The 15,090-nt window shown below is 36.0% G+C and overlaps 1 protein-coding gene across 7 annotated transcripts in view; it reads right to left on the bottom strand.

Annotated features, from left to right (window-relative positions):
• PSD3 (pleckstrin and Sec7 domain containing 3) overlaps positions 1-15,090 on the bottom strand; it is a 453,546-nt gene that overhangs the window by 237,357 nt on the left and 201,099 nt on the right. For 5 of the 7 annotated variants that reach the window (XM_087418635.1, XM_087418634.1, XM_087418636.1 and 2 more), the window contains exons 5-8: positions 13,258-13,452; positions 13,080-13,160; positions 11,258-11,370; positions 7,441-7,499 (exon numbers count right to left, since the gene is read on the bottom strand). In XM_087418635.1, the coding sequence (XP_087274761.1) occupies positions 7,441-7,499; positions 11,258-11,370; positions 13,080-13,160; positions 13,258-13,452 (448 nt within the window). Of the gene's footprint in view, positions 1-7,440; positions 7,500-11,257; positions 11,371-13,079; positions 13,161-13,257; positions 13,453-15,090 lie in introns of those variants that run through there. The other 2 variants (XM_087418639.1, XM_087418640.1) reach the window with 2 other exon arrangements.

Below are 15,090 nucleotides of genomic sequence, written 5' to 3'. Positions count from 1 at the left end.
TTTCCCTTTGTTAAAGTTATGGTATTTCTTCCCAGCCCAGCAGATAATCAGCTCCCAACTTCAGTGGTAATGATGAGAGCAAAGGGGGTAAGTTAAGATGGAGAGAGAATTTCGTTCTTAACAGAGTCACCTAGAAACCATACAAGCCATAGTCCAAACTTAGCAGAAGTGTGACCAAGTCTTTGCTTTGAGCATGCCTTCCCTGACAGCTGGGGGAATGGAACCTTCTACAAAACTCCAGCCAAGACCTAACCTTAACTCAATCCTAAGGGAGAGCTGCTAATAGGGCCAGCTGTCTCAATTAAGTATTTACCAGCAAAGCCAACCACAGCAAACACTCTGACCTAGAGGGTGAAGAATTAGATAAAATAATGCTAAAATTTTTCATTTTTAATAGTGTAGAGTCTGGAAGCTTTGCGGAAACATGCTTTCTGAGAAACTAAAAGCTCTCATGATCCATTGGTAAAATCTGGCTTCATAAATCTTGGGATATTAAAAACACAGCCGGCACACCCTCCCACATGACAGTTCCACCTCCTCCAACATGTTACGATAAATGGTGAAAAAGCATACTACTGATTTGGTAATTACTTCAGTTCTGTAGCTCTACTAAAAGCTCCTACTTTGTTTTTGTTTTGAATGCTGCTCTATCTAATAAGTTTAATTGTGTTATGCTGCCCTCAGGTGTCCATTTTTCTATATGCATGATTAGTGGGCAAAGCAGGATCCTTTGTAAATTTCCAAACCAGGAAGTCAAAGCTGTGATATTCAAAGTGTTCTTTCATAAACTCCAATCACAGAGCTACTGTAAGTGTTAAAAGTTCAATTCTCAGGGATATCTGAAATATTACTGGAATTTTTCCTACCACTTGTGTAATATATTGCCATTGAAAAAGGAACCAAAACTGATATAAAGGAAAAAAAAATACGACAACTGAAAAGTAATACTGCAACACAGTGCTTCTCAAAGTGTAGTTCAAGGATTGTGTTCAGGGTGTCCATGAGGCCAAATCTATTTTTATAATAAGACTAAAAACGTTTTTCACTCTTTCTCTCACAAGTTATAGTGGAGTTTTCTAGAAGCTACATGACTTGTGATATACTAGAAAAGACAAATGTAGAAAGAGAGAATCTAGCTGGCTTCTATTTAGCCAAATCTGAAAGAGATTTGCAAACACTTTTAAATGCTATTCTTTTTACTAATTTTTTTGTTTTCCTAAGTACAATTATTATTCATAAAAAGTATGTTATTTATTTAATGAGTTTATTAATGCTATTTTAAAATGATTTAATAGGTATTTTAAAATCTTATCTATTTTAATGTCTAATATGGTAAATATTAACAGATATAAACAAAAGCTCTTTAGAGCTCTCAAAAAATTTTAAGAGTATAAAGGGATCTTGAGACTGTAAAGCTTGAGAAGTACTATAGCAGCAGATTCTACCACTACTTCATAGAAAGTATTTCCTCTAAAATGTGAGAAGATAAAGGAAAAGACATTGACCTCATTGTATCAAATTAAAAAGACTAACTAAAGTCTACTTTTCACTTGATTGTCATAGAAGGAGAGGCAGTAAATTAAGTAATGGGATTTGAGGTCAGAGGTTCCAATCACCTTTCTCATCCTCACTTCTCCTTCCCTCCCCAAACCATCTGCAAGGAGAAAGGAAGACCAAAACCTGACTTAATAGAGTGTCACCTGCTTTCCTTGATCATCTTCTACTAATGAGCTGTGCAAATGTGAAAGACTCATAATGGTAAGAAGAAGGGATGTACTGACTGAATAATGTACAAATTAAATAATTTGAGGTCCCTAAATGAGCCCTATTGATTCAGCTGATAAAAGCTATCCATGTTGTATTTTCTACGTATCAACCTATTCTCAAAAAAGGCAGAACTACCCCCCAAAGAAAGAAAAGCATTAAGAAAGAGGAAGGGGCAGGGAGAGAGAAATGGAGGAAAGGAAAAAAAGAAAGGAGGCTTTCATTTTGAAGAGTCATAGGACCCAAGAAAACCCACCAGTGCATGATTAATTTTGACATGTTTAAATAAGGATTCCTATTAATATCTAGGTAGTTGCCAATTTGACAGTGAATTATACTCTAAAGGTTGTGACATTTTTCTATAAAAACATTTCCACAGCTGATGGTTAGGTTCTCAGGCTATTCCATAAATGCTCGATCTGGTGATAGAAATAGTAACAGTAAAACTAAACCCCATGCCCCACTAGAAACTCTTGGAAACTTTGAATCTAGACCTAATGCTCCTGTGAACTTTCAGTATCACTGACAAACTCCAGGGATGAGAGCCTGGTGGAAGCCACTGTGGCTAGGGAGCTCCAATGAGGTGAAAAGAAGATTCGGCACAAGGAGGTAGAAAAGAGGACTCCAAGGGAAGGAGGCAGCACTGGCTTAATGGAAATTAAGAGCAAGGCTGGACTCTACAGGAAAGTAAAGCTCAGATAGAAAAAGGAATAAATGCCAGGATGGCTTTCCTAGCAGAGGGCACTGAGGATGCAGGGCAGCACAGACAGGAACAGGGATCCGCAGAGGGGACAGCTATACAGAAGGAAGTGAGGGCGGCAGGCAAAATGCACCGCAGGCAGCCACCAGTTACTATAATGATGATCACAGATACAGAGATTTCCTGAGGATATTAACTACCAATCAACCTCATGGAGGTTTGTGGTGCTTTTGAGGGTGGAAATATAAAATAGCACAATATGAAAAGTAAAAGCATTAAAATTCTTTAATAATAATTCTTATAATAGTCATTTTCCACTTCTGATAATAAATATTTTACCCACCATTTAAACTTCTAGGAACCTAGGGAGCCAATCTAAGAATCAGAAACTCAGAATTATCAGTGCAGTTGACAGACTGAAAAACAATGAATTCCTCTGACCTATTTCAAACTGAACTACACATATCTTTTTAACATTATTCTGTTATAAAACTTATACTTTATTCCTTGACTTCTTTCTTCCCCCTCATACATTAAACTCAGACCACTGAGGATGATATTCACCACGCCCTGAGCATCCCAGAGACAAAGCACCTGCAGGATGCCCAGCCTGAGGAAGACAGAACCTCCACTCCAGAAGAACCACATCCCTGCTCCCTTATAGCCACTGCGCTGGCTAGGCTGGCTCCCATCAATACTGTAAGGCAGAGAGACACCTTGGGTAAAACTGTTACTAAAAACCCCAAGCCGCGGTGTTAAATGGTAGATTTTGTCACAAAATCTTGATTAAAAATAACGTCCTGGCTACTGCCTCTGACCATGGCCTGACCCTAGGCAGTCACTGTCTTGTGGATCTCTTTCAACTTTTAGTTGTGAAATTGGCCGCCTGACTTTGCACCTATCTATCCCACTCTATACTGCAACTCAGTTCTATATCTAAAACTTCCTTTCACCTCAGGGTCCAGCCCTGGTGAGAAGTCTCTGCCTACTGTCCTGCCCCTGCCATCTATCCTCAACCTCAGCGAAAATCCTACCAGAATGACTGAATCTCAACTATGATCCAAGTATGAGAGAGCTAGTTGTAGTCAAGAGAGTATACCTAGAATAGGTTTGAATTTATTCTAACATAATAAATCCTTTTATTCGTACCATTTCCAACAAAATACAAGGCTTAAAAAAAATTTTTTTCAACTCTTTCTTTGTTGATAGTTCAAATAATATTCAATACAAGTTAGTTCCAACATAGCAAGAGAAAAATAAACTCTAGAGTTTGTTTTAATAGAAATTTATCTGTATTTGCAAAAGTTTAATTTACATATATATTTCATAGATGAAGAGGCATTTTAAAAATAGATTACTTAGCAAATTAGCCATGTGCCAAAATTATAAAATATTTATTTAATCTAAGAAAATAAACCTGCAGACAAGTAAACTTGCAGACAAGTAAAAAAACAAGTCAATACTATTGCAAAAATAATGGTGAATCATACATACTTTTAAAAAATAGGTACTGAAGAGAATCACCATTCTTAGCTCCAGTGAAATGATTATAACATCTGAATGAATTTTTCCCAAAAATATTGCATATACTTCAGATTGGCTTTTTCCTAGCCTACTTAGTGAAGTTTAACTATAATCCAACGTGTAACTAAAATATCTCCCCGGGGTCGGCCCGGTGGTGCGAGAGGTTAAGTGCGCGCACTCCGCTGTGGCGGCACACGGTTCACCGGTTCAGATCCTGGGCGCGCACTGACGCACTGCTTGGCAAGCCACACTGTGGCGGCGTCCCATATAAAGTGGAGGAAGATGGGCATGGATGTTAGCCCAGGGCCAGTCTTCCTCAGCAGAAAAAGAGGAGGATTGGCAGATGTTAGCACAGGGCTGGTCTCCTCACAAAGAAAAAATATATATATCTCCCCAGTGCTTTTCCATCACAGGACCTTGGTTACCTGCTACGATTTCTTCAGTTAAACCTGACTAATGGAGGTCAGCCTAGCCAACACTACCAGAGATGAGATTTGACTTCCATGAACACATCTCATTCATTTCTGATCCTTACCCAAATGGCACAGAACTTGGAATGGAGTGGACACACTATAAATGTTTGTTGAACAACAAATAAATTAGAAAAAGAAAGATAGAAAGGCATTCCAACATGTAACACTGTATTAGATTCATTATATTAGTATATATTCTATCATTCTATTAGTAGGAAAATTAGCAGGAAGAAAAAAGGACCATACAATGCATTTTCAATGCATCATTCCTTAGAGTAAACAAAACCCGCAAGAAAGATTCACAAAGAACATCCAAAAGAAGTTAATCTCCCAAGTTATGCCCCCACCGAAAGCATGAGGACAAGCTTGTCTCAGCACTTCTCAGCAAGGTCATGCTGCTGTACTGCAGGATGGTAAGGAAGAGAAGGAAGATGGTTTACTAGTCATTCTCCAAGAGGATTATTCTGGTATAAGAGCTGACGGCCTAGGCAGTACAGCATAAGGAGAAGGTGAAAAGGGGCAGACAGAAATAATTCACTTTATATTGTGAATGAATCACTTTCATGGGGCCATGCTAATAAGTCAAACAGACATTGTAACAATAAATCAGGCAATCATGATGCAAGAGAAGCTACATCCAGAATTATGGATAAAAACTTACCACCTAGAAGGAAAATTTGTTTTTAAAATGAATCCAGAGAAGGAAGATAAGAAAAACACATTTTCGTATGGTTAGTTCTTATGATAGCTACTATATATTCAACAGACCTGTAACAGCATGCATTGTAAATAAGGATAAAAAAACTTAATATACAAAACCTAAACAACAGATAATCCTAAGTACGTGGCACACATTTTTAAAAACAAAGCTGAGAACTAATAATCACTAAAAACATGATTTTTAAGATGATATAGAGAGATTTACTTGTATTTATAATTTTCTCCCTCTTATACGTAATTCTGCCACTATAGCCAATTGTTAAACATGTACAATTGGCATAACTCAAGATAATATTAAACTGTTCATTTATATAAACTGTTTCTTATATTCTAGTTGCCAAAAAGAAGTGTGATGCTTCATTTAATCTCCTTTCAATTCTTCAAAAATGGTCGAAGACAGAGCAAGAGCAAATCTGAGGTCTGTGATTCTGAACCTGCAGCACAGACACTGGGGCACCCAGGGCTTACCTGGACATCAGGCATGCTCAGTTATCTGAATAAATAATAAAACTCACACTTTTATTTACTGCTATGTTTCAAATTATTGTGATCAATAAGATACATGTTTATTTGAAAGTATTATTAAAGCAGTATCAGCTTTTTAAAAAAGCCATCTAGCTTTAAATGGAAACAAATCCCCCAAAATCCCACCACTTCCACAGAAGTTCTATGAGATCCTCAACCTTTAAATAAGAACTGAACTGTTACTGGATTCTGTTTTTCATCATTACACTTTTTCTCAGTCAACAGATGCTAAACACACAACTATCTTATGTGGATGGGACCTCAAAATATCTGATGCAAAGACGATTCCTCATGCTGGGTATCATTGGCCTAGATCAGTGTTATTTGCGGACAAGTGTAATCAAAATTGTCTCCTTTAGCTGAAAGTCAAGATGAGAAATTGAGTGGGAAGAAGAGAAGGGGACAAAGTTGCTACTGGTATCACAAGATGGGCAGAGAAGAAAGCAGTGGAAACTTGCTTCTCTGGTAAAAGGAAAACTGAGGTTAGGACAGTCCACTGATTGGTCACCCCCACAAAAAGCTGGATGAATACTAGATTCTGATATTCATTTCAAGGCTCACACCATGGGAATCCCAGTACGTTCATTTCCACAGATGTATTATGGCCCTGTTACCCAAGAACGTCCTCTGAAAGTATCTACATTTTTTGTCTAGATAATCTCTGGACACATGTTACATACGTCTACAAGTCACTAAGGTATTCTGAATTCACCTCTTGCAAACTGCAAAAAAAACTTCCTAGTTGAGTATTGTGAGATTTGTGAAGACGGGCATTAAAACTATGATTCTATCACTATTATCTCCTCTTCACTTTTCTGACAGTAGAACCCTTATTTCCCTTTAGTTCATCTTTTAATGGCCCCGCACAGCTCCATTTTGCCTTTCTTAAAGAGGAGCACCATAGTTTTGAAAAAGGGAATTATGTGGCCTTTTGGAATATGTGAACAAATTTGGACTGATATCTAACTTTCAGTTCTTTTAATGTGATTTTTTAAATTGTAAGATATATCATATAGTAAATCAAGGGATGATCAAGACTCTTCAAAATAAAGGGACCTGGGACTATGAAATAATTTTTGTGTTAAGTAAGTATCTACTGATCTACATATAACTAAAACATTCTTATTTTCTCTAATACGAACCGTTTAAGTAAATGCTAAAATTACATGTATCTGAAAGGTGAAAGTTCGTATAAAATTATAAATTTAAGAAGTTCATCCTATATTTTAAACAGAAGGTGAGACGGTAATTAGATTTATTTTGGTATTTCAACTAGCAAAAGACCATGTGAGCTATGGAGTGTGGAAAAGGCTGAGTTCCTAAGACTTACTACTGTATTACTGAAAACATAGTTGATATTTTCAGATCTAACCTATATTTTCCTTCCATCATTGTATATCAACCCTATTAGGGAAGCAAAAAACAAAATAAAAATAAAAAACAAAAAGTAACAGCTCTGTCTCTGCCATTTAGGGGAAAAAGAAAATACACGACACACACATTATGGATAAAACAACTCCAGACATGTAGACAATACGGTATTCACTTAAAATTATGCTCTGTGCTAACATGTAAAATAAGTTATTTCTTTTTCCAAAGATTTATCTTTACCAACCTGCCATGTAGAAAATGAGAGAAAAGGAGGCAGAGAATAAACGTGTGTGAGCACAAAAGCAAAGATAAGCCCAAAATATTCTGGATTTCTGTCAGACGGCTTCACACGCCTACACTTACATGGCCGTGGAGATCTGTGTTAAGAAGCATCATTGCACAGGTGAGGCAATGGACTCCATCTAAGGAAAGAGGCAAGGACAAGGGCAGAAAGCATTAATTCACTATTCCCTTTCGGACTCCTTATTATCATTAAAATAGCACACATTAGGAACTTATGAAAACATGATCCTGCGGCGAGGCATAATTAATCATATTCATTTGGGGAGACAGAAAATAGATAAGAATAAATTATTAAAAGCGCCTCAATGCACAGAGATAAAGTCTACTGGTGACAAAGTAAATTATTCCTACCTCTCTGAAGGACACTTTGACAGTACAGATCCTAAGCTTTGAAATAGTGTCCTTTGACACAGGAAATCTATTTCTAGGGCTTTACGCTAAAGAAATAAAGATCTACACAAAATATAAGGCTATCCAAAGAAACATTGCTTACAATGGGGAACAAGTAAATATGACCCTTCAAAAACAATTCTGCTATGTTGAAGTCATGAAAAATGTTGTCCAAGTATACATGTTGAAATGGAGAGATATTTCATAATAACTTATTATATGAAAAACAAATTATATGCACTATGATTCCATTTATTTATTTTTTTTTTTAAAGATTTTATTTATTCATTTTTTCCCCCCAAAGCCCCAGCAGATAGTTGTATGTCATAGGTTCACATCCTTCTAGTTGCTGTACGTGGGACTCGGCCTCGCGCTGGACGCAGAAGTGGTGCCTCGGGGCGCACCCGGGATCCAAACCCGGGCCGCCAGCATCAGAGCGCGCGCACTTAACCGCTAAGCCATGGAGCCGGCCCTATGATTCCATTTAAATATAAATGTACCCAAAAGAAAATATAATATTAAAAGAGATTATCATCTCCGGATATTGAGATTATAATTTTTATCTATTTATTTATATTTTCTCAATTTTCTATAACACAAGATATGGAAATGAAAATAAATTATTTAATACTGTTAATCTTTTTACTTTCCGAGAGGAAAGTGAATTAGAAAAAAAAGCAAAAGTTAAAGAAAACCAAGATTTGTGCCTTCTACTGTTTACTGGGTATTAGTTCTCTGGCTAAAAATATCTAGGCAGGAACAGTTATCCTCTTTCCTGGCATTTTTTAAAGGCAACATTTAGGGAGACCGGTTTAGGATACTATGGATCAGACAAAAACAAAATATTGAAATAATCTGTGAAGATTAAAAAATTAAATATTCAGGGGAAAAAAGTTGTCCAAACAAGAAGAATCATTTCACACTTATATGGAAACACCACTCTCTCTTCTTACTTTATAAAGGAAAAGAACAAGCATTAAGAATTAAGCTTCTCATTTCCAAACCTCAGAATTCATTCTCCTCCTCCTTCTCTCCCTGCAAGTCTCAATCCAAGTATAGCAGACAACAGCAGTTGCAGATGCAGAAAAATCTTATTCATTTACACTAAATGTACAGAAGGGCCTGTGCAATTGCTGAAGTCATGAATTAAAGACAGCTTATTTTTCAAAAGTATGCCTTTGAGTATAGTAGGTGATTTCTATTATTCATGTCTCTAAGCAGATGCTACTAAATGCCTATGTATATTTATTCCCATTCCAGTTTATCACAACTTCTAAATACATTTAAAACAAATTCCTGAAAGCATTTGTAAAACTCAGTAGCCAGCTCTCCAAATATCCTTATCAACAGCGAATTGAGTGCACAAATCCATATTCCTTGTTTCACTCAGAAATGTCAACAACTTCTTAGATTTGAAGAAAGTTCTAATAAGAACAACCCCCTTCTATCGCTTTCACTCTCTAGTTAATGCTGACAGTGTTAAGAGACGGTGACTAAATTGTCTAAATACAGTCAAAGAAGGCTTTGACAAGCTCCCATTTTACAGATAGGAATGTGACTTGAATAATCAGACAGTTAATTTAGCTACAGCCTGCAGGGCGGAGGCGGGGGAGCAATCACTTTAGTCAATAACAAGTATACTCATCCCAGTTAGTTGGCAATACTGAAGCTAAGAGATAATTACTATTTCTAGTACATCTGGTCTCAGCGGTTTATTCCAGAATTTGTAAGTTTATGTAAGAGTCTCCAATTGCAAGTGAATGTGCTTGACTTCAAAGCCTGAAAAATTTTGCTTTACTGCAGGAAATGAAATGGAGAAAAGACTTCTCTTCACAGGGTACATCAACAATTAAAAGTTGCTTCTTAACAAGTGGGACTTTATCAGATCAAAGAGCTTCTACAAGACAAATGAAACCAGAATCAAAATGAACAGACAACCCACTAGCTGGGAGAAAATATTTGCAAAACATATATCTGACAAGGGGTTAATCTCCATAATATATAAAGAACTCACACAACTGAACAACAAAAAAACAAACAACCTGGTCAAAAAAATGGGCAGAGGAAATGAACAGACACTTCTCCAAAGAAGATATACAGATGGCCAATAGGCACAGGAAAAGATGTTCAACATCACTAATCATCAGGGAAATGTAAATCAAAACAACACTAAGATATCACCTCATGCCCTTTAGAATGGCTATAATCACCAAGACAAAAAACAACAAATGTTGGAGAAGATGTGGAGAAACAGGAACTCTCATACACAGCTGGTGGGAATGCAAACTGGTGCAGCCTCTGTGGAAAATAGTATGGAGACTCCTCAAAGAATTAAAAATAGAAATACCCTATGATCCAGCTATCCCACTACTGGGAATCTATCCAATGAACCTGAAATCAACAATCCAAAGAGGCTTATGCACCCTATATTCACTGCAGCATTATTCACTACAGCGAAGAAGTGGAAACAACCCAAGTGTCCCTTGACTGACGACTGGATCAACAAGATGTGGTGTATATATACAATGGAATACTACTCAGCCATAAAAAAGACAAAATCATCCCATTTGCAATAACATGGATGGACCTGGAGGGTACTATGTTAAGTGAAATAAGCCAGAGAGAGAAAGACAAACACCATATGATCTCACTCATATGTGGAATATAAACCAACACATGGACAGAGAAAACTGTACTGTGGTTACCAGGGGCAATGGGGGTAGTGGGTGGGCACAAGGGGTGAAGGGAGACATGTATATGGTGATGGACAAACAAAAATGTACAACCAAAAATTTCACAATGTTATAAACTATTAAAACATCAATAAAAAAAAGAAAAAAAAGTTGCTTCTTAAGAATAGTACAATAAATATAAAGTCATAGTTCATTAAAATCATAAACCAAGTCAGTGGTCAGTCTTGTTATTACGAATATCAAACAAAATTGCCAGAGATACACCACAAACTCCAGTGAGATTTGTAAATGTTTCCGAAACTCACCACAAAACCAAGCATATGTGCACTTCATCAAGAATTTTAGAGATCAGACATATGGGAAGAAGAGATAAGAAAACTGGCATTTCATTTAGTATAATGTGCTTTGCACGTAAAATGTCAGAGTAACAAGGCATGAGCAATTTAAAGAAAGTATATTGTCATACTACAGAACTGAAAACTAGAGTAAAAATAACTAAAGGAAGAGTATCACGCTTTTAAAGAATATCTGATGACATGAGAAAATGCTTACAATGAAAGAGAAAGAGTAGGAAACACAACTGTGTAACAATTCTAATTTGACATTAAATGTCGTATAAACAGACTAGAAGGGAGCAAATCAAACTGTTAATAACAGTTATCTCTAGGTAATTCAAGATAGCTAGATGATTTTCATTTTCTTCTGCATAATTTTCCACAATAAAATGTAACTTTCATAATGAAGAAAATAATCCTTGTTAAAAATAAGAAATTCAAGCATTTCCATCAGATTACCTTGTGAAGCAATGGTATCTGGGTTACAATAAAAATATCTATTGGAGAAGTGTACTAAAACTCTCTCTCGTTCTTGAGTTTCTCCCACAAGAGAAAATGCTTTAAAGAAATACCTAAAAAAAGAATTAAGGGGAAAAAACGAAACTTCAGAAAATGTTACCATATTCTTTATGTTTAATAAAGTTAATTCATACAAACATAAGCAATTAATTATGCAAAGTAAGATATTCTACAGTGATTTCAAAAGAATCACTTAATGGCCATTCAATATAAACTGATGCTGACATTTAAATTCTATAAAGTGTCAACATAAAGGAGGACAGAGTGGCCAGCACATCCACAAAAGCCTTGGGGAGGCAGGCAATTCCCCATGAGACTGAGTGTCAAGTTGCCAACGTTAAAAGATCAGCCAGATAAAAACCAAAGAATGCTGAAGACTGAACACGTAACCACGTAGCCTCGGTTTTAAAACTCTACATGGACCACAATTTTTTCGTCGTTTTGTTACATGATTATTAATCACCACTGACCCACTGTTAAAATCACAATTATACTGTCTCGTGCACCGTATATTTCTGTTAATTTCATTCTGCCTATTATCATATTGTATTATTAATTTGTTACATGAGGAGGAAATTGGGAGATAAAAACTCTAATTTATTCCTTAAATTACGAATAAATTAATTTATTTGTAAAACTTCTTTGAACAATAGAAAATACGCCCAGAACCACACACCAATCTAAATCAGAGTCACCAAGAGTACTGTCTATTATAGATAAATCTAGATGACTCTCACTTGACAAAATAGATGCATTTCCCTACACGAGATGGGAAGAGTCATTTAAAATGTTCTAAGAAATCTTACTATTGAAAGAAACATACAATAAACCTTATTTCTCTGATGAAAATGCTGCTCTCTGCCTTATAGTTTGTTAATCTATATTATATTGGTCAAACTTTAATTTTTCATAACTTTTTTTTTTATAAACCACATCAAAGAAAGCAAAGCAGAAATACAGATCTTTTCTCCACTCTTCCCTGTTTTCATTGGAAAACCTACGAGTACCCTTGATTCACGTAAAGAGCCACAGAATAAGTCACTGTTGTGCACTCTAATCCAAACATCCTCCCTTCACCTCCCAGGCCTCAGTTTCCTGATTTGTAAAACTAGAGGGTTATGCAAGACAATCTCAGAAGTCCTCTAGGTCTGATGCTCTGTAAAGTTTGTGAGGTCAAATGCTGACTGGGTGTCACCCTCAACTGCTCTTAGAGGTGGTACAATGTGGTGTGAGAAGTGAGGGTCAGTGCGCTTAAGATCTTCACTGGAACAGACCAGCAAGAAGTGCTACCGCCTGAAAGAGGTTTACTGTGTACTGTCCGATACTTTCTGCTGATATTTATGCTGATATTCATTTTTAATCCCATTCATGAGTTACTTCCAAAGTATTGTCTTAAAGGCTATTTGGATATTGTAAACAAATGCTTAGGAAAAAATCTATAATTCTACAGTCTGTAGACGTGCCTTTTTTTATTGATCATTTGAAAACCAAATTCCCACAGATTCTATTTTTTCAAGACTTATTTTGCCACTATTCTTTACTGTCATCTACTAGATGCAGAATCATGTGTGATTTCATTAAAACAATATATTTTTCTCACTTTCAATTGTGTTTAACATCTATAGTACAACCTGAGCTAAGTTCACAAAGTAACTGCCAGCTTAAAAACATAAAATCAGATTTTAGCTTCAGCACATTACTTTCTCTTTTCAGAATTAATTATTTGGAGGCAAAGAAGAATGGAAGTGATGTTTAATCATACCTGAGTGACTGATCCAGCGTCATTCCTGTAAAATCAAAAAACTTCAGATATTCTTCAGCGACTAATTTGCTAAATTCATTGCTATAAGAAAACACAACAGACTCGGTTACTAAAATCTAAGCTATTAAAACACACACACAAGGGTACACTCAGACACCGGCCTTGGGACAGAACGTACTTTTTGCCCAGGTGCTTTGCAACATCCGATCTTTTGAATCTGTCTAGTTGATAAAGACGTTTGGCCAACCTTTTGGCTGCTTCTACATTGCTGCTGGTACCATTACTGAGACTTTCTGGGGTCTCCTTATCCAGAATTTCAGTGCTCCCCATTTCAGAATGAGCCTCCAGCAGTGTTTTTTTCACCCCAGCATTGCTGTGAGAATTGATGAGGAAAAAAAAGAAAAGATTTTTCTTGTGTGGCAAAAAGGGAAATAGCTGATGAAACTGTCATGATATCATAGAGCCAACTAAACGAAAACCATTTTAAATGAGACTGTTTTATGTTTATTCATAACAATATTTTCAGTTACTATATTTCAACATATTAAAGAATGTTGCTTAAATCCTAGATGAGCAGTTCTCAAGCCTTTTGGTCTCAGGACTTTTACATTTTGAAAAGAATGAATGACTCCGAAAACCTTTGTCTATGTGAGTTATATTACTATATCCATCTCATATCTATCATAGCTGTCTATATGATAGTCACCACATTAGTAATTAAAACAGAAAATTCTCTAATATTAACTCATTTAAAAATAATAAATCCATTTCATGAATATAATTAATACATTTTTATTAAAAATAACTATATTTTCCAAAACAACATAAAATTTAGTGAAATAAGTGACAGATTTACTTTTTTTTTTTTTTTACAAATTTCTTTAATGGTTGGCTTTCTAGAAGATAGCTTATCATAGCCACTTCTACATTCAATCTGTAACTATATATTATTTTGGTTGAGATATATTAAAAAAATCAGGCTTCATATAGGTATTTAATCAGAAAAATAATGAGTATTTTAATATTTTTTTCAGATAACTGTAGATATTCTTTTTTGATACGACACCAAAATAAGACAAGTGGCAGTTTCTTAAAGGTTAGTTGCAACATAGAATCTAAAATTGTATCAATGAATTTTTTGTGCTCTTACATTAAAATCTGTTTTAACACTTTGAATGGTTCTTTTACCCAGGCATGATCCTGCAACACGCATCGGTCATTTGCAAAATATTTGTTGACACATTTCATTTTACAATATCAAAAAAACCACATTCATTAATCTCACCACTAATATCTTCAGAAAAGTCTTTAAGTATTGGGAAGCTGTCAAACTTCTGGTGGCAGGTATGATTTCCAAAATTCTAACTTTTGATTGAAAGCTCAAATTTTATCATGGCAACAATATTTTCAGTTGTTTTCCTTAAAGTAATAGGCTCACTCTATTAATTTTCGAGAAAATGTTTGCCAATAACCATAATTAGTCATACTTTGAAGGAAAAAGGGTATTCCAAGAAAAATGCAACTAGTTTATAGCTCACAACTCAAATGACATATGAGTGCTTTTCCTAGAAACAACCCTCTGGACCGGCCCCGTGGCTTAGCGGTTAAGCGCACGCGCTCTACTACTGGCGGCCCGGGTTTGGATCCTGGGTACGCACCGACACACCACTGCACCGGTCACACTGAGGCTGCATCCCACATACAGCAACTAGAAAGATGTGCAACTATGACATACAACTATCTACTGGGGCTTTGGGGAGAAAAAGGAGGAGGATTGGCAATAGATGTTAGCTCAGAGCCGGTCTTCCTCAGCAAAAAGAGGAGGATTAGCACGGATGTTAGCTCAGGGCTGATCTTCCTCATAAAAAAAAAAAAAAAAAAAAAAAAGAAAGAAAGAAATCAAAAAAAAAACCAACAAACAAACAACCCTCAGGAGCAGGAGTGCCTTATGCACATTTTCCATTTCATCACATGTGAAATTAAAAAGACATGTTCTCAAGGGTTGAAATGT

Source organism: Ceratotherium simum, chromosome 28 (genome assembly GCF_057802395.1).
Source record: "Ceratotherium simum simum isolate JZ-2026a chromosome 28, ASM5780239v1, whole genome shotgun sequence".
Classification (NCBI taxonomy): Eukaryota; Metazoa; Chordata; class Mammalia; order Perissodactyla; family Rhinocerotidae; genus Ceratotherium; species Ceratotherium simum.
Note: the sequence above shows the minus strand (reverse complement) of the source record. Positions and strands in the feature narration are given on the sequence as shown.